The sequence below is a fragment of the Peromyscus leucopus genome, chromosome 5 (genome assembly GCF_004664715.2).
Source record: "Peromyscus leucopus breed LL Stock chromosome 5, UCI_PerLeu_2.1, whole genome shotgun sequence".
In the NCBI taxonomy this organism is placed as follows: domain Eukaryota; kingdom Metazoa; phylum Chordata; class Mammalia; order Rodentia; family Cricetidae; genus Peromyscus; species Peromyscus leucopus.
Genome location: NC_051067.1, coordinates 108,716,767 through 108,741,978, shown reverse-complemented (window position 1 = coordinate 108,741,978; position 25,212 = coordinate 108,716,767). Strand labels below are relative to the sequence as shown.

The 25,212-nt window shown below is 43.3% G+C and overlaps 1 protein-coding gene across 3 annotated transcripts in view; it reads right to left on the bottom strand.

Annotated features, from left to right (window-relative positions):
- Utp4 (UTP4 small subunit processome component) overlaps positions 1–25,190 on the bottom strand; it is a 32,661-nt gene extending 7,471 nt beyond the window's left edge. Inside the window, exons 1-13 of one of the 3 annotated variants that reach the window (XM_028857719.2) lie at positions 25,095–25,190; positions 24,239–24,399; positions 20,064–20,255; positions 18,598–18,682; positions 17,182–17,271; positions 12,642–12,853; positions 10,124–10,295; positions 9,937–10,028; positions 7,968–8,064; positions 6,276–6,340; positions 4,569–4,691; positions 2,796–2,952; positions 670–776 (exon numbers count right to left, since the gene is read on the bottom strand). In XM_028857719.2, coding sequence (XP_028713552.1) covers positions 670–776; positions 2,796–2,952; positions 4,569–4,691; positions 6,276–6,340; positions 7,968–8,064; positions 9,937–10,028; positions 10,124–10,295; positions 12,642–12,853; positions 17,182–17,271; positions 18,598–18,682; positions 20,064–20,255; positions 24,239–24,397 — 1,551 coding nt within the window. In that variant the 5' untranslated portion in view covers positions 24,398–24,399; positions 25,095–25,190. Of the gene's footprint in view, positions 1–669; positions 777–2,795; positions 2,953–4,568; positions 4,692–6,275; positions 6,341–7,967; positions 8,065–9,936; positions 10,029–10,123; positions 10,296–12,641; positions 12,854–17,181; positions 17,272–18,597; positions 18,683–20,063; positions 20,256–24,238; positions 24,400–25,090 lie in introns of all 3 variants that reach the window. The other 2 variants (XM_028857718.1, XM_037206243.1) reach the window with 2 other exon arrangements.
- Positions 25,191–25,212: the final 22 nt, after the last annotated feature.

Below are 25,212 nucleotides of genomic sequence, written 5' to 3'. Positions count from 1 at the left end.
CCTGTCCCTCCCTTCTCCTAATAAAACTCTGATAGTGGGTTTTGTGGTGCCTTGTGGCCTTTCTCGCACATTGCAGCGCCTCATTAAAACCATCAACAGACTCAACATATAGCTGGCAGTATTATTGCTCATCGGTCAGAAGGGTTCCCCAACTACGTTCTTATTTCCTATCTAATTTAAAACCACACTGATTTATAAGGCAAGTGACGGAAGGAAACCTGGTATGATCTCCAGCTTGGTACCTATGTACAGAATTTTCCCTCCCTCCTCAAAGCAGAGACACCTGTGTATTTTTGTCTTTTTTTTTATCATTTTGTCTGCTTTGTAGTACTGGGAACTGACCTTAGGGTGCCATGAATACTAGGCAAGTACTCTACCACTAAGCTATCTTCTAGCAACAAAATGGATTCATCACTCACAAATCCCTAATTTTGAGTATTATACCATTCTTTTAATTTTTTAATATTTTGTGATTTTAATATTATATTAGTACAGCTTTGAGGCTCTAAAGAATTCTAAAGCAGAAATCGAAAGCAGGAAAAATTCTTGCTTAAAAAAAAAAAAATGTCTAGTAAATTTCCAGGTCACTCTAATCGGCCTGGAATCTTAACATGACTAGGAGCCTCCTTCCTGTATGACTCAAACTGCTGGATGAAATCTGATGCTCACCTTTAGATGGTTCAGATCATATACGTGGACTCCAGCACTGGTACCTGATGCAGCTAGCCAATTCCCATCTGGACTGACTGCCAAAAGACACATGGCCTCCACTGTCCCTGCGAGGACAGAAGAAACAAGTTCTTGAATTAGGCTGCAGGGCCTGCCCTACCCTGGAGATATGCAGAAACCAATGAGACCCACACGACTATAAATCATTTAGAGGAGACCTTACTGGAGTTTTACAAATTAGTTCTAAATGCTAACCTATTTTTAATTTTTGTTTTGTTTTGTTTTTTTTCAAGACAGAGTTTCTCTGTGTAGCTTTGGAGTCTGTCCTGGAACTCACTTTGTAAACCAGGCTGGCCTTGAACTCAAAGAGATCCTGCTGCCCCTGCCTCACAAGTGCTGGGACTAAAGGCGTGCACCACCACCGCCTGGCCTAAATTTTTTTTGGAGACAGGAAATTACTCTTGTAGCGCAAGACAGCTTTAAACTTAGGATCCATGTGCCTCAGCCTCCCAAATGTTAGGTAGCTATGCTTTTCCCGATGTTTAAATTTAATTAGCTATTGTTGGGCATGGTGCACAAGTTTTTAATCCTAGGACTCAGGAGGCAGAGACTATGAGTTCAAGGCCAGCATGGTCTATATAGCAATTTAAGGGCCGTTAGGTCTACATTATGAGACATGGTGCAAATAAATATATTATAAATAAATATAAAAACTATTGTCCCTCATGTGAAGAGAGGCCAGACAGGTCAAACTAGAGGGATCACTGGTTCAGACCCGAGTAAAGCACTGAAACCATACCTTAAGCTAATGCTTTCAAACTACCTTTTCCCTCTTAATGCTTTCAGATTAGTTATGGACACAGCAAGTGCAACAGACTTGAAGCACAGCTTTAATTTACCGAGTGCCTGCTGTCTGTTTAACAGTGCGGGCCAGAGAGGAGCTACCTCTGTCAAAGGGTTCGAATCAATTCGCAACAAGAACGTGGAATAAAAATCAGCCACCAACATTATATGCTAAAATATGTGCTGCATTTAACAATCCCAAATAATAAAAAAAGCTTTACAACAAGTCATAAACCATCTGTTGAAGAGTAGATAAAGATGTTAAGGGAAGATAGTCTAAGATTGACAATAAAAAATACTGTCAGGTTAGAATATCTGACTCCTAAATGGTAGGCCTCTTCTGAATGCTTCTTTCTGTGTGCTGCTTTTCTTTATTTCTCCTTTTGTGTGTGTGTGTATATGTGCGCGCGCGCGCACGCGCGCACAGTGGGTGTATAAGACAGGATCTCTCTCTCTCTCTCTCTGTAGCTCTGGCTATTATGGAAGTCACGCTTTAGCCCAGGCTGGCCTCAAACACACAGAGACTCGCTGGCCTCTGCCTCCCAGTGCTGGGACTAAAGTTGTGCGCCACCACGTCTGGCTTGAAGCAGCTTTTCAATGAGTTAATGTTAAACGTTTACAACCCAGGCTGATGGGAGTCTAAAACGGCAATGAAGTAGCTAAATGCCAGCGCAAGGGACAAGGGACAGGTTCATGGAATGTATCCAAGTACCAACGTAAACTGGAGGAGAAGTCAAAGTCAACAGTTAAGTCAGCATTAGCTAGTACATATAGTCACCTACTGAGGCAATGTTATGTTCTCACGGAGCAGGAAAAACAGCACAAGCACAAATGACCCCCCAAAACTATATGTGTAACAGCATTTTCATCTTATATAAACATTTCACAGGAATAAACAACAACAACAACAAAGTATCGGGTTCCCAAAATCTCTACCCAGATACCCAGAAAACACCAAACACTAAGGGGAGCTATCAGATGTCAGGACTGCAGATGACTTTTACCTTCGCCCCAACTCTGCTAACAAAACTAAGGATGATGAAACTTCTCCGGCCCAAATAAGGAATCAAAAACCCAGCGAGAAAGGAGTAGGTGTGAGGAACATTTCAGACCTCATCGAGAGTCTTCATCTGCCAGATATCTCCTCCTACTTGAAATGGCAAACATGTGAGCGAGAGAATCTGCCAGGTGAGAAGAGCAGCAGGCACCCGACCGGCACTGAGGTCTACCGAGGAAAAGTCACCAGAGACACGGAGAATCCCCCGTTCAGTCAGAAATCCCACCTGATTGAGGCTGGAAAGTGTGCAGGTGCTTGAAGCTTCCTTCTAGCAGACGGATGACATGCAGAGACCCTTGACTGGATGCTACAAAGAGCTTTGCTGAATCTTCAGAAAACAAAATATGGAGGGCTGAGCGAAGGAATGCTGGCATTTTGGAAACCTTTGGGTAAATCAACAGTGAAAGCCAGTGAGAGAAAGCAGCACACCACAAGCGACACAGCCAGCTTAAGTTAGACTAACTCTTGGAACTTCCAGGCAAGGACCCACAGAGGGCCTGGAACACTGCCATGCTTCCTATAACCTACCTAGCCTCTTCATCCAGATGGCAACTGCTCAATTCTCTGCCTTGGAAATCACTTAAAATAGGAATAAAATACCATTTTTGCTAAGACTGTTTCTCTATTTCTTTTTCTTTTTATGTGTTTAATAAATACATCAGCCGAAGATCACACACACACTAAGAACAAAAGCACTCAACAGGCCATATTTACATATTTGTGCATATACACACACCCAATAATAACAAGAAAAAGAGGCTACCTATTTGAGAGTGGAGGAGGTATGAGAGGGTTAGAGAGAGGAGGCTTGAGGAAATGGAGGAAAGAAACGTAATTCTATTTCAATTAAAAACAAAATAATAGCAAAAACCAAATACTTAGCATTGCAGTGGTAGTGCTGAAGATTGAACCTAGAGTCTTCTATAAGATTTAAAAACAAAGTTGAGGGCTGGAGAGATGGCTCAGAGGTTAAGAGCACTTAGCTGCTCTTCCAGTGATCCTGAGTTCAATTCCCAGGAACCACATGGTGGCTCACAATCATGTATAATGAGATCTGACACCCTCTTCTGGTGTATAGACAAACACGCAGACACAACACTATACATAATAAATAAATAAATTGAAAAGAAAAGAAAAAAACATAACAACAAAGCCGGGTGGTGGCACAGGCCTTTAATCCCAGCACTGGAGTGGGAGAGATAGGATGATCTCTGTGAGTTCGAGGCCAGCCTGGTCTACAGAGTGAGTTAAGGTTACACAGAGAAACCCTATCTTAAAAACAAAACAAAACAAAACAAACAAACAAATTGTGTGTAGGAGTTGAGAGATGGCTCAGTGGTTAAGAGCACTGGCTGCTCTCCAGAGGACAAGGGTTTGATTCCCAGCACTAATATGGCAGCTCACAATCACCTGTAACTCCAGGTCCAGAGGACCTGCCCACTTCTGGCCTCTGTAAGCACCAGGCACACGCATGGTGAACAGACATATATGCATACATGAAAAACATTAATACACATAAGTAAATAAAATGTTTAAATAAAGTACGTGTGTGTGCATGTATGTAGAGGTCAGAGGTTAACTTGTGGGAGCCTCTCCTCTACCATGTGGGTCCTGGAGATAGAACTTAGGTTGTCAGACTTAGCAGCAGGTCCCTAAAAGATTGCTCTGTAACAGCTACGACCATCTAACTTTTTACTAAGGATTCTTTTTTTAAAATGATTAGTTTATTTTTATTTTATGTGCACTGGTGTTTTGCCTGCATTTCTGTCTGTATGAGGGTATCAAATCACTGTAAGCTGGATTACAGACAGTTCTGAGGTGCCATGTGGTTGCTGGGAATTGAACCCGGGTCCTCTGGAAGAGCAGCCAGTGCTCTTGATTGCTGAGCCACCTCTCCAGCCCTCACTAAGGATTCTTATCCAATTCACTTCCACTCTAAACAAAATTACACATGCAGGAAGTTTCTTCTTTTACAGGAACACACTTTGCCCTCACTTACTCTTTGGAGGCTTATGTTGTCACGCTCATATTTCAATCGATATAGAAAAAACCGAGACGCTGTAGAATAGGCTATCCAACTTCCACACGGGGACACACAACTGCAGATAATGTTCTCAGGGCCCTGGCAATTGGAGGAAGCAACAGGAGTGGGAAAAAAAAACTGTTAGTTGGGCAGTGGTGGCACACACCCTTAATCCCAGCACTCAGGAGGCAGAGGCAGGTGGATCTCCGTGATTTCGAGGCCAGCCTGGTCTACAGAGTAAGTTCCAGGACATGCTCTAAAGCTACACAGAGAAACCCTGTCTCAAAAAACAAAAACAAAAACAAAAAACCCAAAACAAAACAAAACAAATCAACCAATTGTTTTCAGACAGTCTCACTCAAATTTCCTTACATTAGACAGCAAACCGGGCTCACAGCAATGAGTCATCAAGCCTGGCAAAGCTTCCTGAAACCAGGTTCCTAGGACTCTTCCAGCTCTCGGTGCTCAGACATTTCCACAAATGCCTACACATATTCTTAACACCTCACTGGTGCACTCTGATTTCTAAATCCAACATAGGTCTGCAGATAACAATAATTTCTTAGGTCTTTGATAACTTAGAAAACCTCAACCTGAGAAAGATGGGCAGGAAGGCATTAATGCAAACGCTGGGGAGAGAAGATTGGGAGTGCTGATTTTCTGTTCTGTCCATGCTGACCTACATTAAGACCTCTAAGAGCTGGGCTTGGTGGCGCACACCTTTAGTCCTAGCACTCAGGCGGCAGAGGCAGGCGGATCTTTGCGTTCAAGGCCAGCCTAGTTCCAGGACAGCCAGGGCTACAAGAAACCCTGTCCAGAAACTCCGCCCCCACCAAAAGATCTCTAAGAAAAAATGAAAAATATTTGGAGAAGGGGAAGGAAAATAATGCAGTGTAATATTTACATAGAGTTAAAAATAAAGCCAGGTATGGAATACGTATCTGTAATCCTAGCACCGAGGTTGACGTGGGGGTTGGAACTTCAAGGCTGATCCTGATGACAGAGGAAGCTCCTCTTCAAAGTCTTCTTTTGGAGGGGAGGGGTGGCAGGGTCTCTCTACATAGCCTAGCCATGGCTGACTTCAGACTCGGCAACCCCCCTCCCCGAGTCTCCTGAGTGCTGGAACTTACAGGCACATGTCACCATAAATGACCAAGTTTTATTCTTTTAAAGTTTTTTTTTTTTTTTTTTTTTGAGACAGGATTTAACTTAGCCCAAGGTGGTTTCAAATTCCCTACTAACCAAATGACCTTGAACTCTAAACTTCCTGCCTCCATGCCCCAAGTACTGGGATCACAGTCAGGATTATTACAAACAGCTAAGACATTTTTGTTAGAGATAAAATGATCAAAGCAATTTACATGGCACGTTGCTAATGTAAAAAGGAAACATACACATACAAATGAGCATAAGTTCTTTTGTTTTTTTGGAGGATATACAGGAAACTGTGGAAGTGCTTATCTCTGAACAGTGGAACAATAAAATGTGGGGTGAGCTTGCAGCTTAATTTGATTATACAGTCTTTCACTCTCTTAATTATTAAAAGTACACATATGCTTATAATATACATTTCTTACACTCACTTACCAAATTCTCAATAGCTAACTTATAAACACTGAGTGACACTCAGATTCAGAATGCGGAAGTGCTCTGGACCTTGGGTGGGAACACGATCCTTCTTACCTTTGTCTTGAGGTGCAGTAGATGGTCTGCATTTTTAGAGAGCGGGAGAATATCTCCATTCTTGCCTAAAAACAGAAACTTCCCTGAGTTTTTTTTTTCATCGAAAGTGCAGTTTTCCATTTGAAAGTCAATCTGAGTAAGAGAGGATTTCTCCCAGGGGCAAATCTGGTTTACCCACATTACCCACGTGCGTAGTCACAATCTGGAGAGCTATGTGAAGGACAGCAAAGGAACATGGCTCTAAGGCCCACAGCCTGCCAGAGCTTCACCCCATAGACATGCAGGTGGGCAGAGGCAGATCTTAACACATTCTAAAGAAGAGAATTCAAGCATTTCCTAAACTGGTGACTCATTCCAGAGCCATGTAGGACCGCCACTACACATCATTCCATCTTCTTATTCTCAGTAGCCTGCTTTCATATAGTCAGGCCACAAGTGTCATCTCAACTACCTCTTACATGCATCTTACAGATGCCTAAACTCTTTTTTGGGAGTGGGGGTTGACACATTGTTTTTTCTGTGTAGCCCTGGCTGTTCTGCCTCCCAGGTGCTGGGATTAAAGACACGTGCCACCACTGCCTGGCTAAAACTTAAACTCTTAAGAAACAATAACAACAAAGGCCAGGTGATGGTTGCTTATGCAGATAGTGAGTTCCAGGCCAACCTGGTCTATACATTGAGTTCTAGGACAGTCCAAAAAAACAAAAAACAAAACAACAACAAAAACAACAACAACAACAACAAAAAAAAAACAACATTGGTATTTGGTTAAGATTTTTAGATAGTTTATAATCTCATCACTTAGAATTGGTGAGTTCAAGGCCAATATCAACAATATCAACTGCAGAGTGATCTCCTGTTTCAGAAAACCAAAACAACACTTGAACATTCAGTAATTTTTTTTCTTGTATATGGGAAAACCATAATTTCCCACAGACACAGGAAAAAAATCTATCCTTCTAAATATATGTATGTATATCTCTGTGTGCAGGTCAGAGGTGGCATTAGGTGTTTCTTCAATTGCTCTCCACTTTATTTTTTTCCCAGTGGGGGTCTGACTACGTAGCCCTGGAACTCACCATGTAGACCAGTGACCCAAATCAGAGATCTCCCTGCCCCTCCCTGCTGAGTGCTGGCACTGGGACTAAAGCTGCATACCACCACGGCCAGCTCCACTGTATTTTCTGAGACAGGAGCTCACCAATTAGGCTAGACTGGGCTGGCCAGTAAGTCCAGGGATCCTCTTGTCTCTGCTAACCTGGTCCTGAACTTCTTCTCATTCTCTTGTTTCCATTTCCAAGTATTTGCTACCATGCCTGACTTATTTTCTACAGGCAGAATTTCAACTGTAATTTTGATGGTTTGCATTCTCTTTCCAGTTTTCTTTTCTTTTCTTGGCTCAGGTCTTCGCCTCCCATGTGCTGGGTTAATGGCTACTATGGCTAGCTTCCAGTTTTCTTTTGTGTGGGTGTTGGATACTGTAGCTCAGACCTGGGGACTTGTGCTCCCAGGCAGGCACTTTACTTTTGAGGTTTACATCAGCCCATCTTGGTATCCCCACCCCCCCACCGCCACCTTTTTCTATTTTTAAAATTTTGCCAGTTTTTAAAAGTAAGTTTAAAAACAAAAAACAAAAAACAAAAAAAAAAAAAAAAAAAAAACAAGCAAATGCAAACCCTCTGCTGACTTTACCTGTTGCAACTGTAGATCCTAGTCTCCAAAGTTCCAAGTGATGAGCAAACTGGAAGAGGAGCAGCTGCCTTTTTTTTGAACAGGAAATCAGACGACGCTGCATCCAAGAATTGAAAACTCATAAATAGGTCAACCTGGTCACCTGCTGCTTCAGTTCCAGAGGCAACAGCAGCATCCTAACACAATCCTTTCTCTACTGCGGAAACCCATTTACTTAGCAGGCATGGTGGCCGGCCCTGGGAGGCAGAGGCAGGTGGATCTCTGTGAGTTCAAGGCCAGACTACATAGTGGGTTCCAAGATAGACTAGGCTACAATAGTGAGACCCAGCCTCAAAAAAAAAAAAAAAAAAAAAAAAAAAAATCCATTTATTTGATAGATATAGCCTAAGTCATAGCTACCACAATCTAGTCACTGTACTAGAATTCAAGAACACAAAGGTGACTGAAATAGCCACTCATCTCACCATGCTTCTAAAGAAGTGACACAGAGTAGGCAGTCATGTTACAGTGTGCCACAAGACTTAACATGGACAAAGACAGATGAACGGAAAGGACACCTAACCTATCCTTGCAGAACAGACAGATCAGATGAGGCCCACTGGTAAAGATTAGTCAAGCAGAGAAGGAACGGTAAGAAGTTCCAGGGAGGAAAGAACATGCAGAACAGGTCAAATGCAAAAGCACTTGAAAGGAGACTTCAGAATGGAAAGGCAGGGGGAGATGGGCCGGTCCAAGATCAGCACAGGTTTCTACAGCCACATGAAGAAATTAGGATCTATGCTGAGGACAACAATAGCAACGAAAGCCAGAGGAATGAACAAGGTGCTTTTAACAATGACCCGTGGAGAACAGGTCAGAACGACACAGCCGTTAATAAAAGTCACAGTGGCGCACGCCTTCAACCCCAGCGCTCAGGAGACAGAGGCAGGTGCATCTCTGAGTTCTGGGCCAGCCTGGGCTACAGAGTGAGTTCCAGGACAGCCAGGGCTGTTACATAGAGAAACCCTTTCTCAGAAACAACAAACCAACAAACAAAAAGGGAAATCATTTAAAAAGTCACTGAAAAGGAATCCATGAGAAGAGACAATGATCCAAGTAGGCCAACAGTAGCACAGAAATGACTCAATTCAAGAGATAATGAGGCATCTGATGGCTGGTGAGTTCAAGACTAGTCTGGTCCACACAGAGAGTTCCAAGCCAGCCAGTGCTACAAGTGAGAGGTGGGGGAAAGAATGAGGACTATGTCTGACTTCATCAAACCACATACATGAAATATGTGGGTAATTTTAAAAAATATTTTTAAATGTATGTGTATGGGTGTTTTGCCTGCATGAAATGTCCGTGCATCACATTCATGCAGTGCCCGAGGAGGCCAGAACAGAGTGTTAGTTCCTCTTGAACTGGTGGTACAGAGAGTTACTAACTGCCAGATGAGCCCAGGTCATACGAAGGAGCAATAAGTGCTCTTAACCACTGACCCATTCCTCCAGCCCCAAACTGTGTATGTTTTAAATACAAACATCACCCCTAGTAACTGTATGTACTTTATAGGAATTTTGTTAGCTTGTTTTTAAGGGTAGGCTCTATTATTCAGGTGGAGAAGCTAGGCTTGTAGTGTTCCTTTCAAGGTAAATGGTATCATCCCCACAAGTTGAGTAGACCTCCCCAGTAACTAAACTGGGTCAACCTCATTATCACAATATGTGTATATATATATATATATATATAATATATATATATATATATATATATATATATATATATACACACACACACACACACACACACACATATATATACATGCACACATGCGCACGCACGCACGCGCACACACGCACATACACAGAGCAAGTGTATTAGAGGAAGCTTGCCTCAGAGAGGAATGAAGACAGTTTTAGAAGTGTGAGCTGTGTTCAGTCTGACTGGATAGAGGGATGGGGAGATGCTGAGGGTAAGAGGGGATACTCACATGGGGGAAAGTGATCTTTCGAAGGGCAGCATCATAATTCTTCACCTCCACTTTCTCCATGAGAGGACGAATAACTAGATGGGTGTCAGTGCCTGAAACAAAGGCATACAATGAGAGAAATCCTTCATGAAGAGAAAACAATCAGAGCTGGGCAGAGTCAAGAGCAGCTGGCTGGGGGAGGACTTACCTCCTGATATCAGAGCTGTCGGGCTGTGGGCCACAGTGCGCACATCATGAGTGTGATGCTGGAATGGTTTTGTCCGCACCCACTGCTTCTCACTGCTGTTGGAAGTCACGGAGACCAGCTGAAAATGGAATACCGTGCCCTCGGCTGTACCCACCACAAAACTGTCTTCTTGCTGAGAAATCAAATCATGAGGGGGAGACGTCAACATAACAAGGGCCAGATGGAAAAATGTTCTTTCAGGTTTTCTATCTGGGAAGCTCAGGGGAAAACAAAAATCATGCCTTGAATTAGAAGGGATGTTCCTGTCTGGCGGAGGTGGTACCCGCCTTTAATCCTAGCACACAGGTGGATCTCTGTGAGTTTGAAACCATACTGATCTACAGAGTTCCAGGGCAGCCAAGGCTACCCAGAGAAACCATGTCTGGGGAGGGAGAGAAAGAAGGGAGCTTCCCGGGGAAGGCAGTTCCATCAGAGGAGCAAGCTCAGACATAGGCAACAATCGCCCACTACTGACAACGCTAACAATTAGTATCACCAAGTGCTATGCAGTCATACGCTACACATTCAACGACAAACCAAATATATGGTCAATAAAAGTCTAATGAACCAAAGTTCCTATTACCCAGGGACACCACAGCTGTCAAAATGGAGCACCAAACATTACTCACCATTTGCAATGATGCTGGTGTGGGCAGAGCCAACACACCTTTTAACTGTACTCAAAGTTTGATTTGGGTGGAGACTTTTAGTTTGTATTAAGATTTTAAGAATTACTGGGTTGGAGATGGTTCAGCAGTTAAGGGCACTACTGCTCTTTCAGAGGACCTGAGCTCAGTTCCTAGCACACACATAATGTAGCTTACAACCTCCTATAACTCCGGCTCCAAAGGGATCTGAAGCCTCTGACGTCTATACTCCAGTGCACATACCCACATCCACACACAATTAGAAAAAACAACAACAAAAAGGCTGAAAAGATGGCTCAGTGGTTAAGAGCACTGCCTGCTCTTCCAGAGGACCCAGGTTCAGCTCCCAGCACCCACATGGCAGCTCACAACTGTCTGCAACCCTAGTTCCAGGGGATCCAACAGACTCACATACATGCAAAATACCAATGCACATTTTAAAAAAAGGTGGGCAGTGGTGGCACATGCCTTTAATTCTAGCACTCGGGAGGCAGAGGAAGGCAGATCTCTGTAAGTTTGAGGCCAGCCTGGTCTATAGAGTTCCAGGACAGCCAGGACTACATACACAAAGAAACCCTGTTTTGAAAAACAAAATAACCTCCCACCACAAAAACAAAACAAACAAACAAAAAAAACATACATACATACACATATATATATATATATTTACATTGGAGTTTCTCTTTGCCTGAGTATAAATCTTAAAAAAACAAAAGCAAAAACTTCTTACAGTTTCAAGTAAAGCACTTGGAATTTTTATTTGATTGCATAAAACATAATGTTCCTTAGTATTACTAATTTTTTCTTTTTCGTTTTTCGAGATGGGGCTCATTTGTGTAGCCCTGGATGTTCTGGAATGAGCTCTATAGACCAGGCTAGACTTGAACTCATAGAGTTCCACCTGCCCCTGCCTCCTGAGTGCTGGGATTAAAGGAGTGCGCCACCATCATCCGGCATAGCATCTTTAAAAAAGAAATACTTATTTGTTGTGTGTGTGCACACACACACATGCATCAGTGTGTGTGTGGAGGTCAGATGACACCTTTCCAGCCCCGGTTCCCTCCTTACTGGGTGGCAAATGTCATTACCTGCTAAGCCGTCTTGCCAGCTTAGCAATAACTTCTTTATGAAGTTAAACATTTCCATTAAAGAACACGGTAGGTGCTAGGTCATTGCTTACGTGGTTTAGAAAGAATTAAATTTCTCTGCTGCTGGTTGTGTAAAAGAGTAGCACATACAATTGGTACATTAGGGTGCAATGGAGTAGCTTTCTCTACTACCTGTTTACATAAGTATACCCTGATGCTCATACAAGGCTGAAATCTCATACTGATGTATTTCTCAGAATGAGTTCCTGCTATTAGGTGACATGTTACTATATAAAAACTATGCTCGGACTGGAGAGATGGCTCAGAGGTTAAGAGCACTGGCTGTTCTTCCAGAGGTCCTGAGTTCAATTCCTAGCAACCACATGGTGCTCATAACCATCTGTAATGAGATCTGATGCCCTCTTCTGGTGGGCAGGCATACATGCAGGCAGAACATTGAATACATAATAAATAAATAAATAAATCTTAAAAAAATAATTTAGAAAAAGAAAACTATGCTCGGTACAAGAAATGAAATACCTAAAATAGATTTAAATAAGAAACATGTTAGTTGTGAGAAAAAATTGAATCCTTCTAAACCATGTAAGCAACACATGAGAAAAGATAGACCCCAAGAATGACTTGGAAGCTGAGCTTGGTGACAGAAGGTTGTAATCGTAGCTACTCAGGAGATCAGCAGGAGGATCCTAAGTTCAAGGACTACCTGGCTGGGACCATACTCACATCAGCAACAGCAATAGACTGCACATCAGCATTTGCGATGAGATGACTTTTAACAAGCGTCCCGGTAGCTGAGTCCCATAACTGCACCTTTCCAACAGAGTCCACACTTATGACAGTGCCGTCGGACAAGAAGGCAACACCCCACACGATACACCTCGACTTAGTTATTCCCAGGTGCTGCCTATCTAAAACCATCTTACGAATAATGCTCCCTGAAAAACAAGAAAGGTACACATGTAGATGGTGTTTAGTTTCAGTTTTCTAAAACTACATGGACAAGCAGAATGTGGCGAGTTAGATGCCTGAACACAGAAAGTCATTAAATGGCAGCTGTGTTGAACTGTTTTAAAACTCCAAAAAGGGTACCTGAAGAGGAAAGAGTTCAGTGAGAGGGAGGGAGGCAGAGAAGACCAGAAATCCCTTCTGGGGAGATGGATGGAAAGGTGTAACGTTCACTTAAAAGCAGGCACACTGCACACGCACATTACACTCTCTCTTTCCCACACTCTGTATATAGGAAAGGGAGACAAGAAGACAGAGACAAAAACTCAGGGAGTGGTAACTAAGTAGAGCCTAGGAACCAAGACAGGTTAGCCTTAGGGAAAACCTGATTTATACACAGAACCCCCGGGAGCTAGGGGCCCTGCAGTACTTCAGAAACAAGAGGACGAGGGACCTCCAAGGAGGAGGTGGCTGGAAGTTAATCTAAGAGGCTGCAGGCCTGAGTAAGCAGCAGACAGTAACCAAACTGTCTTAACTGAAGACTCTTCTATAAAAGGGACTGGGAACCAAGTATAGGACAAGGGTGTCTAGAGGGGAAACGGGGTCAAGTGAAAACTGCTGACGGGATGTGGGGACATCAGATTTCTTATCCTCAGAACAGTGACAGCGAGGCCTGCACTCACCAGGGAGGAGAATGGAAGAGTCTGAGAAAGCAGCTCAGTGGTGGGGATGTACAATACCCAGGGCTGACCTGATCCCCAGCACCAAAAAACCAACTGACTGATTGATTGATTGATTGATTTCTGGGAACCAAGTCACACAAGAAGGGAAAAATTTTTTCTAAGATCCTGACTTCAGAAGTTCCCCAACAGGCCACCCAGATGACTCTCAGTGGTCAGCATGCTCAAGAGTCTCACTGATGGAACAAGAACAAACAGTACACACTCAGAGAAAGCCTCCTCGAATAAGAAAAGCAAGACAAACAGAAGAGGCAAACAAATGAACAGTAGGACAGCAAGAGTACAGAACACATGCCAAATACTATCACCAACAGCTTCAGAGTGAGGGGCTGGAGAGACGGCTCCGTTGTTGAGTACTTGCTGCTCTTGCAGGACTGGAGTGTGGTTACCAGCACCCACAACAGCATTTAACTATAGCTCTAGCAGGTTCCTGCACACCCACACCCACACCACCACCACCACCACCACCACCACCACCACCACCACCACCACCACCACCAAAAAACAAAACCCCAACTCTTTTTTGTGAGGGTTTCGAACAGGGTTTCTCTGTGTAGTTTTGGTGCCTGTCCTGGATCTTGCTCTGTAGACCAGGCTGGCCTTGAACTCACAGAGATCCGCCTGCTACTAAGATTATAAAGGTATGCGCCACCAATGCCCGGGTCCAACTTTTAAAAAGAAAGAAAGAACAGCCTCAGAGCCTGCAGGCATAACCACAGAACACAAACTTAGCATAGGCTATTTATTGCAGCTAAAAACAGAAAAGGTCTTTGGAGGTGGCTAAGTGAAAATTTTACTACAAACATTTAAGATATAAAGATGACAAATTTATGCTGGTGAACAGTAAAAAGTAAAAAAGATAAGGCTGGAGAGATGGCTCAGTGGTTGAGAGCACTGGCTGCTCTTCCAGAGGTCCTGAGTTCAATTCCCAGCAACCACATGGTGGCTCACAATCATCATGAGGCCTGATGCCCTCTTCTGGCATGTATACATAATAAATAAATAAATAAATCTTTTTGTTGTTTGTTTGTTGTTTTTTGTTTTTTTGAGACAGGGTTTCTCTGTGTAACTTTGCGCCTTTCCTGGAACTCACTCTGTAGCCCAGGCTGGCCTCGAACTCACAGAGATCCTCTGCCTCCCAAGTGCTGGGATGAAAGGCATACGCCACTACTGCCCGGCTACCACCGCCCAGCTAATAAACAAATCTTAAAGCCCAGTGGTGTTGGCATATGCCTTTCATCCCAGCACTTGGGAGGCAGAGGCAGGAGGATCTGTGAGTTCAAACAAAGCAAGTTCCAGGACAGCCAGAGCTACAAGTGAAACCTTGTCTCGGAAAAAAACAAACAAAGAAAAAAAAAAAAAAAGAGTGACTAAGAAAGTTAGAAGACCCAACACTGAAGTAACGAAATTCCAGAAAGAGAAAACAGAAACTGATCTACCAAGTAATTGTAAGAATGTCCCCCAAACCCAGGGTTTGAATTAAAACAATCTCCTACATATCTAGCACAACTAGTTGACAAAAGAGAAAAAAACAAACCTACAACCAACAGACTCTCACATCAACAAGTGTTACAGGGCTCAGAGGCAGAGGTTCACCTAGTGCATAAAGGGCCTGGGATGGTCTCCGCCAGAGAAACAAAGAAAACCCCCACAAAGAAAAGGGAAAGGGAAAGAGGCACACGCTCACAGGTCAGCCATCAGCAGGGCACCAGACTCCCCAACAGGGAAAGGGAGAATCCTAAACAACACAGAAGCAAAAGGGACCCCAGAAAGCCTGAAACACCAGCCTTCCAACCTCACACTTGTGCAGCAGGGACCAAGTGGCTAAGCCAGACCGGAAGGAAGAAGTTAAAACAGAGAGATGTATTTTTAAGGACATAGAAATGGCAGGAACAAACAAACAAAAACACCAAAATACTCAGATGTGTTTTGTACTAATTCATACAACTGAAAGACTTTATGGATGAGGAGGCAGAAATGTAGGGAGAATGGGAATATTTGCCAGGAAGCAGAAAGGAAGGAAAGTAACTTCCTATGGGAGCAGTACACATGGCCTTGACAAAAACACCTGACTACTGATGGGAACTCGGTTACAAATAAGCAGACAGACCAAGAGACAGCGTGATGGACACTATGGCAGAAGTACACAGGGAAGACTCAGATGTTGAAGTCAATAACATGCAAAATTAAAAAAAAAAAATCACAATGTAGAATTATAAACATGCCGTCTACAGCAGAGATAAACCCCAAAAGAATCAGTTAAGGGTTGAAGTGGCTTATTTTGGGGATCAGGAGAAGGGATACAGAGGGATTCCTACTTTTTTTAGTAAGCCTTAAGAATTCTTTGGTTATAGACATGTGTAACTAAAGGCAAACAAAAGAAAGAAACTCACAAGCCAGGCATTGAGGAAAAAGAAAAACAAAAAGACATGTCCAATCCATTTTGTCTCTATTTCTCTCTCTCTCTCTCTCTCTCTCTCTCTCTCTCTCTCTCTCTTTGAGACAGGGTTTCTCTGTGTAGCTTTGGAACCTGTCCTAGAAGTCACTCTGTAGCCCCAGGCTGGCCTTGAACTCACAGAGATCCGCCTGCCTCTGCCTCCTGAGTGCTGAGATTAAAGGCGTGCGCCACCACTGCCCAGCTTTTTTTTTTTTTTTGGTTTTTTTGAGACAGGGTTTCTCTGTGTAGCTCTGACTGTCCTGGAACTCTGTAAAGCAGGCTGGCCTCGAACTCAAAGAATCCACCTGCCTTGCCTTCTGAGTGCTGGGATTAAAGGCACCCACCACCACCGCCTGGCTTGTCTCTGTATCTTACATATGTACAAACACGTTCATCTAACAAGTTAAAGGGAACCTCTCCACTGAAGGAGTCTAGTAGCCAATTTTCCAGGCCAAGAACAGAAAAAAGTCATGGTTCTCTACTTTATATTCCATTTTTCCTAGGACATACATAGTATTACTTGAGAGTGCATGTTACTGTCATACCCTCTTATGAAGAAAGTGCTGTACCCCCTGAAGAACGGAGATTCCCCCAAATGCAGCAGTGGTGATCAAAAACAGGAACGAGAGGCTAGAGAGACGGCCCAGTGCAAAGAGTGCTTGCTACACAAGTCAAAAAGGGGGAGAAGTCTGGATGCCAGGACATGTGTAAAGATTGGACATGGCCCCTTCACACCTGTCACCCCAACATGGAAGGGCCGGGGACTGGAGGATCACCGGAACTAGCTTCTTGATGACCTATGCTTAAAAAAAAAAAAAAAAAAAGCAAACTCCACCCCTGGGGTTCATAAGAGACTGTGCCTCAAAAAGAGAAAGGAGGACATCTAGAGTCTTCCTCTGGTCACCACCTATGAAGGCATGTATACGAAGATATAACACAGAATACACAGAGAGACAGAGACACACACAGAACACACACATGGAAAACATGGGGCAAAATCTGTGGTGTACATGAGGAGGGATTAATGAAAAGTTAGGTCATCAGGGTCATTGAAACATGACAAAGTCACACTCTTGGGAACTAAGAAATGTAAATCTGACAACACCCACAACCCAAATGCACTAAGTAGAAAAACAGTCACCTGATTTGACATCAAACACGCTAATGTAGTCTATGGAGCCAGCTGCAATGTGGGTACCAGCAGGATGCCAGCTAAGACTCAGGATCCGACCTTAGGAGTAATGAAACAATAAAAAAGGTGACAGATAAACATGCAGCCAAAGCAAACTGAGCCCTCCTTCCACAGCTTCCTACAGGGCTCTGTAATTCAATAGTAGTTTCCTCACTCACCACAGTTGATAAACTGTCCTGGGACCCACAGTGGAGTATTTGACAACTTGCTTTAATAATATATAAACAGTTGAGGAAAATGTGTAAATAAATACATTCTACAAAATTTCAGTGTGCACAGACATTGACGTCAGACTAAAGAGACACGTACGGTCATGCATAAATATTAACATTACAAACAAAGAGGCATTGAATATAGGATGGTGACCTCATAAGATTCCATCATCCAGTGACATCAGTCACCTTAGTTTGTGTAAGCATACCTGATGATGTTCACACGATGAGATAATCTAACATATTTCTCAGAACAGATCCCTGATGTTAACCAACCATAATTAAGTGTCTTTCTTTCTTTCTTTGGTTGTGCTGGTTAGTGTTCTGTCAACTTGACATATACTAGAGTAACTCTATGACATTTACAAAAAACTATTCTATCACCTTTCCAATTAAGAAATAACAAAAATCTGATTACAGTGGCTAACTATTACTGAAGGACACAGGCACCAACAGACTACAGCCCACTGCTGGCTTTTGTAAATCAAGTTCTACCAGCATACAGTTATGCATATGGTCATGCACTGTCTTTGGCTGTCTCTGTCCTACACCTAGAGTTAGCAGAGACTATATTGCCTTCAAGCCTCAAGTACCGTTGTGCTCAGTACTTTACAGAAACTGCTTGTCAATCCCTGCTCAGCACCTCAGTGCCAATACCACCCAGAGCCCAGGCACCAGCAGTTGCTCATGATACTCCCCAAGACACTTAAATTGGCTAGCAGGGTTAAGAACCACAGCTAGCCTTTAATCCCAGCACTTGGGAGGCAGAGGCAGGTGGATCTCTCAGAGTTCGAGGCCAGCCTAGTCTACACAGTGAGAGTTCCAGGACAGGCTCCAAAAAGCTACACAGAGAAACTCTGTATTGAAAAACAAAAAACAAACAAACAAACAAAAAAAGCAAGCAAGCAGTCTGAGCAAGGGAGTAAGCAGCACCCCTCCATGGCCTCTGCATCAGCTCCTGCCTCCAGGTTCCTGCCCTGCTTGACTTCCTGCCATGACTACCTTGGATGATGGACCGTGCCATGGAGCTATGAGATACAATAACCTCTTTCCTCTCCAAGTTGCTTTTGGTCATGGAGTTTATCACAATAACAGAAACCCTAACTAAGACATATGTGAAACTATTCATTACCCTACCAAAAACAACTCTTACTTTTTTGCCGATCAAAATTTCTTGCAAACTGGATTTTGTCTGGAGTGACCTCAAACAGTTTCACAGAGCCATCTTCACAACCAACCTATTTAGAGACAGAGGTAGAAAACAGACACATGAACCTTTTTAGGACTAATACCCCATACACAAATGTATACATTGTTTCTTCTCTAAAAGCTATCACTTGCCCTAAAATCAAAACAAACCAAACAGCCTGTCAGAGGGGGGAGGGACCTACAATCAAGAAGCACATTCCTGGCCGACTCCAGTCTAGTCAGAAAGCAGGCCCAAAGAGTTCTAACCAGTGGCCGAATTTCTACACATGACACAGAACAGAAGCAGGGCTTTTCACCCAGCTCTGCTCTGCCTTTCAGATTTGTGCTGAAGAAACATGTTACATTTTCCATGAAACATAGAAGGCAACAAACTCTTCAGGAAAAAAAAAAAAAAAAGTAGGGCTTCACACATACCTGCCAGAGACCTATGGCCTAGATAAAAGATCTAGTGACCACAGGGAGGTGGTGGTGCACACCTTTGATCCCCACACTCGAAGGCAGAGGCAGGTGGATCTGTGAGTTCGAGGCCAGCCTGGTCTACAAAGTGAGATCCAGGACAGGCACCAAAACTACACAGAGAAACCCTGTCTTGAAACCACCCTCCCCCGCCCCCTAAAAACCAAAACAAAACTAGTCTCTACATTTCTTAGTTCCAAAGAAGTTTAGAAAATTCTGAAATTAATTAACCATGATATTTCACAAGTGAAAACAAGGTCCAATCTGTAATAAGTCTTTCTCTGTCCCACCAGCCAGCTCCCAAATGACAAAGACTTATTATTAATTAAGAAAACTTGGCCTTAGCTTAGGCTTGTTTTTAACTAGCTGTTATAACTTAAATTTACCCATTTCTATTAATCTGCATTCTGTCATGTACTGCCCATCCTGCTTCCTCTGTGTCTCCTCTGACTTCCTCCTCTCTCTGCCCGCAAGTCCCGCCTATACCTCCTGTCTAGCTCTTAGCCATTTAGCTCTTTATTACACCAATCACAGCAACGCATCTTCACAGTGTACAAATATTCCAAAATACCAAGCTAATAGCCTAAGGGCAAAGTGAGCAGTGGTTTATTATTGTCTATCTATGTGAGCTTTGACTGTATTGCACCACTTATGTATAGTGCCCATGGAGGCTAGGTGTCAGAACCCTTGGAACTGGAGTTAGGACTGTTGTGAGCCACCACCATGTGGGTGCTGGAAATCAAAACCAGATTCTGTGCAAGAGCAGTCAGTGCTCTTACCTGATGAGCTATCTCTCCAGCCAGGGATTTTTAACCTTCATCGCCAATTTCAATATTTTGTCTTATGAGTCCTGATACCTTGCTAAGCTTGGGATTTCTACGTGATATAAGCATGGGGAAGGAAGTTTGAGAGTAAAAGTACTCTATTTGGAATTACCCATAGCTGCTTACTGACCAAAAGTTGAGAGCCACTGGGGCTGGCAGCCATACTCCAAATAGGTCCTCCAAAGGCATCCAGAGCATACTTGATGCTTAGTGCCTGGAGGTCATACTCAAGAATTTCTCCGTTGAGTCCAGCACTGAAGAGCCGCTGTCCTTCTGCCCAACACAGGGCTTCTGTAGCTCGAGATTCATGACCTGGGAAAAACTACAGAAACATTGTAACTTTTCAACCTGCCATGAATTCAAAACTACAGAAACATTGTAACACCCCAACTTGCCATGAATTCATCAATCAACAGCTCTTGCCGAGTATTTACCCACAAATATCTATCGTAGAGTTTGTCACTATCAAACATTTATGTCTATTAGACTTTTCTTTCTTTCAGCTTCAAATTTTAGCTACTTAATATTACTGTACTTTAGTTATGTTTGATTCTCTTTTAAACTAGGACTAATTCGGAAGAAGCTTTTCAACTAATATTTAAGAATTAAGATATTCAAGATTGATTTAGCCAGGTGTGGTGGCTTATGACTCTAATCCTAGCACTCAGGAAGCTGAGGCAGGAGGATTACTTTAAATCTGAAGCCAGTGTAGGCTACAGTGAGCCTCCATGCATAAAAAAAGCTGGTTTAATGTGTCTAATTAGATGTGAGATAAATAATTTCTTAAAAACTATTGTAAACTTCTTGAATGGTTGATTGTAAAAGACACAAAGGTCTCTGTGCTCACAGATAAGCACTAGGGGAACCTGGAATGTTAGTACACAGGGCTGTTCCTTTCAAGTGATGGAACGCATAACCTCTTATCAACCTAGAAGGCTGGGAGCTTACTAGCCTTTGTGCTATCTGTGTGGCTAGACTTTTTAGGCACCTAATCGTCTCCCAGACCCTATGGTAAGCTTGTGTTCTCTCAGTCAATCTATAGAATCCATCTTTATAGATTTTACAAAGTTTCTGTGTAGTTTTCTGATCTGCATTTAGCTTACTTTGTTTCTCAAGGAGATTTATGTGTGCTTTGCTGTATATGCAGGGTTGATTAGTCATCACTAAATTGTGCTGTGCTTAAATATGCCAAAAATAAGCTACTTGGGGTCAGATTCCAGATGTCTGAACAATACCCCAAACTGCCTTCTTGCTGTCCGAAGATCATCTCTCTCTGCAGGTTGTGGGGATCACAGAGATAATAATTCGTTCCCACCCCCACCCCACAAAACCAGCTTTCCTATCTAGGATTTTGGTCTTCTTACTTAACCAGGCAGCCACAGTTATGCCATACAATGGATGATTTAGTTTTTAACAACAAAACCAACCAAGTTTTAAAAGTAAAATAAAATGGCATATGGAACAAGGACATAAAATAAGTATTTGGAGAATGGAAGATGGTTTAATTTGTAAAGGTGCCTGCTACCAAGCCTGAGGACCCAAATTCAACACCCAGGACCCATATGGTGGGAAAGAACTGATTCCCCCAGGCTGGCCTCTGATTTATAGAGATGCATGGCACACACACACACAAACCCGGAGAAATGCCAGTAAATTTAGTGTACCCTAATGGATAGTGTTAAGAAAATCGGAAGTAGTGTACTCTCCTATCCTCGACCTTAGAATTCACTGATCACTTGCTTACTAACCAACAGTAACTTCCAGTTTTGCAACCACCAAACTAAATGCCTTTTTGTAGGCCTATTATTGCTAATCTTTTGTAGTTATTTCTACTGTACTTGTTCTGTGTTTAAACACACAAATTATTTCTGTGAGTTCTGGGCCAACCTGATAGCCAGGCTCTGCCTCACAAGTGTTGGGATTAAAGGCAGAAATTATTATCCATTATGTTACAACTGTCTAGAGCATTCCAATACAGATTTAGATGTCTATACAATAAGGCTATACAATGGTGGGTTTGTACAAGCCAACTCTCTAATGATCAACTACTAATACATTTCTCAAAACATACCTTATCAAACATGATGACAAAAACACAAGAGACGCAGGACTGTACACAGGCTGAAGGCCAGTGTGTTCACTTTATGTGTCTGAAGTTGTCCAAAATAGGCCGGGTGGCATACGCCTTTAATCCCAACACTTGTGAGGCAGAGCCTGGCTATCCAGTTGGCCCAGAACTCACAGAAATAAGCCTGCTTCTGTCTTCTGAGTCCTGGGATTAAAGGTGTGTACCAGCACCACACCCACCTGGCCATAATCTCAGATTTCTAAGTACTTTTTTCTGGATATTCCATATTTTCATATATATCAAGGCATTTTAACTTTATGCCTCTTTGACACAAAGAGACTATGTTTCCTATCTGAATTTGCAAGGCCAAGAGACACATGGGTTAAGCGGCTTGTCCAAAAGGCTGACGTCAATGGAACGAAGGGAACACAGCTCTCCTTACTCCTAGTCTTTTCTTTCTCTAATGATGTGACGGAGGTCAGCAATCCTTTATTGTTTTTTTTATTTAATGTGTATGTATCCGTGCATACATGTGCATGTGTATATAAAGGTCAAAGGACAAGTGGCAGGGGCCGGTCTCTCCCTCTACCCAGGGGTAGCAGAGATCAAACTGGGCCGTCAGTCTTGGAAGCAAACGCCTTTACCCACTGAGCCATCTTACCCAGCCAGAGGTTAGTAATCCTTTTTTTGTTTTTTTGAGACAGGGTTTCTCTGTGTAACCCTGGCTGTTCTGGAGTCCACTCTGTAGACCACGCTGGCCCTGAACTCAGAGATTCCCCCTGCCTCTGCTGGGATTAAAGGTGTGTACCACCACCACCGCCGCCTGGCCTAATTTTAGTGAATAGGAAAGGAGAATGGGGAAAACAGAAGATGAGCCTGAATTAGTTAGCTATTAAAAATACCCACAGGAGAATGACAGAACACAAGGGAGGGTAGGTAAGAAATGGAGGACTTACCACTCAACAGTAACTTAGCAGCGCCTTTGCACTAGATAAAGAGCTGGAATACAGTCAAACATAGTAGTTCCCCATTTTACACAATTTGAAGTTAAGCAGTGAAGGGGCCACTAAGCAAATATACAAATTATGCAAGTATAGTGGTTGTAAATGACAAACAGAAAAGTCACAGCATGCAACAAGTATACACCCAAGCATTTCTGTCCTATTTCTAGCAACGACCCACTTGTGGGAAAGGGCCTGCAACTGTTATACACACATTAGTTCTTCAGTACATCAACTCTGAGAAGGATCCCTAAATGTCAAGACCACTTCTGCCAGCTTTATTTTACAGGTCAGAAACTGTTACGGATCTTTCTTCCTGAATGTAAAAGCTCTAACACTTGTCTTAATACCAGTACTTGACACTCACTCATTCTTCTAGAAACATTTACAGAATGCCTAAGTCTCAACAAATGCCAGGCTGCTGGACACTGAACACTAATTTACCCATGTCTTCTCTGTTGAACTGAGTTGCATTTTGCACCTGAAGAAAATTAGGAACCAGTGCCCTTGGGAGGAAAGTCTCTGGAGCTGGAGAGATGGCTCAACAGTTAAGAGCACTTGTTGCTCTTGCAGAGGGGCCCAGCACCCAATGGTAGCTCATAACCACGTCTAACTCCAGTTCTAGGGGATCTAATGCCCTCTACGGACTACCATGGGAATTAGGCACACTTGAGGTGCACATACTACTAAGTAGGCAAAATACTGGTACACACAAATGATTCTTTATGTGTACCCAAAGACATTTCATCTAATTAAAAACTTCCTCTACTCCCAAATATAGACAATTAAGTCCTTGGAGACAGGTGAACTTGGGAGTCTACTTGCTGTCATGTTACTAGAGATTTCTGATATTACGTTTGAAGACTTTAAATTGACAATGGAATGCATACGAAGATCCCCAGCAGGATATATATTTTACCAAAATCTCATGATCTCAACAAGTTCCTTTCTTTCTTGTAGTGGCCAAAAGACCCAGCAAACTTCAGTCCCCAAATGGCATATAGTGACACACAATTCCTCGGTAGGATCTTTCTAAACAACTTCAGATAGACAAACTCCAGAGCTGCTTTCACCAGTCAAGGGGTCTCATATAAGCTACCGAAGTTCTGTAATTCTAAACAATTCCATAGCAAGCAGAGTCACTTGATCTACCTGAAGATAGGACATACATGTGAGTTGTAGACTTGAATTAAAATTAACATCAGGAACTCCACACCAGGCTCCCTAAAAACTTACTTTCTCCTGAAAGTAGTTTGCTGACAAGTTATAAATTTCCACCGTGCCATCTGTTCGCGAAACAGCCAATCTGTTTGACTGGTTATTGTAAGCCACACAGCGGATGCCTGATGGAACATAATTAAAGAAACGGACTCGATGGACCTTAAATTCACCCATTCCTGGAGGGACAAAAAAGACATTGTTAAATATTAACTGGAGAATCTACCATGCATTCAATTTTATTATCGTCACTGTTGGATGGGAGATTTCAAAGATCTCTCACTTAAGTTCATTTCTAATAATGCTGTTGTGCCCCAGCAAGGCTCAACCTCCAGAAACTCAATACGGATGCTTCAATAAATTAACCCCCAAAGGCCTACTCCATTCCTTATCTTTCTAACCCATTGGAGGAGGAAGAGAGTTTGAAAATGGGCATTTTAGCAAGAATGCTAAACTCTTAACTTGACTAAGTTTGCAAATGACAGATCCACTCTAAGGCAGCGACTCGAGGCTGATGGGGGAGGGGAAGGAAACCCACAGCACAAGTGGGCAGCGACAGGACTGGGTGATTTTTTTCCCTGCCTGCCTGATCTAGCAGCTATCCCGTGCACACTCACTGGGAGTGGAACTTGTTCGAGCCTCACTCGTCTACTCTTCGAGGTTAGGAAGGCACAGGCAGTGCGGGCACGTTCTGATGAGCGAGAGGTGTCCCCCACCCCTGCCCTCTCCTAAGTCCACCGAGTGACTTCCACTCCTCGGAACCGGCTATCTGACAAGGCCCGCGGGCCCCCGACCCCGGGTGAGCAGCACCCCGCCCCCCCCCCAGAACCCACTGTTCCAGCTGCCGCCAGAGGTTCTTCCCGAACTCACCTACCTACCGCCCGGCACTCGCTCGCTAGCCGGGACCTCGCCTCTCTCCGCCCCGGCCCCACGTGCGCGCGCGCGCTCGCCAGCTCTGTCCCGGAAGTACTTGGCGGAGCGAGGCCGGAAGT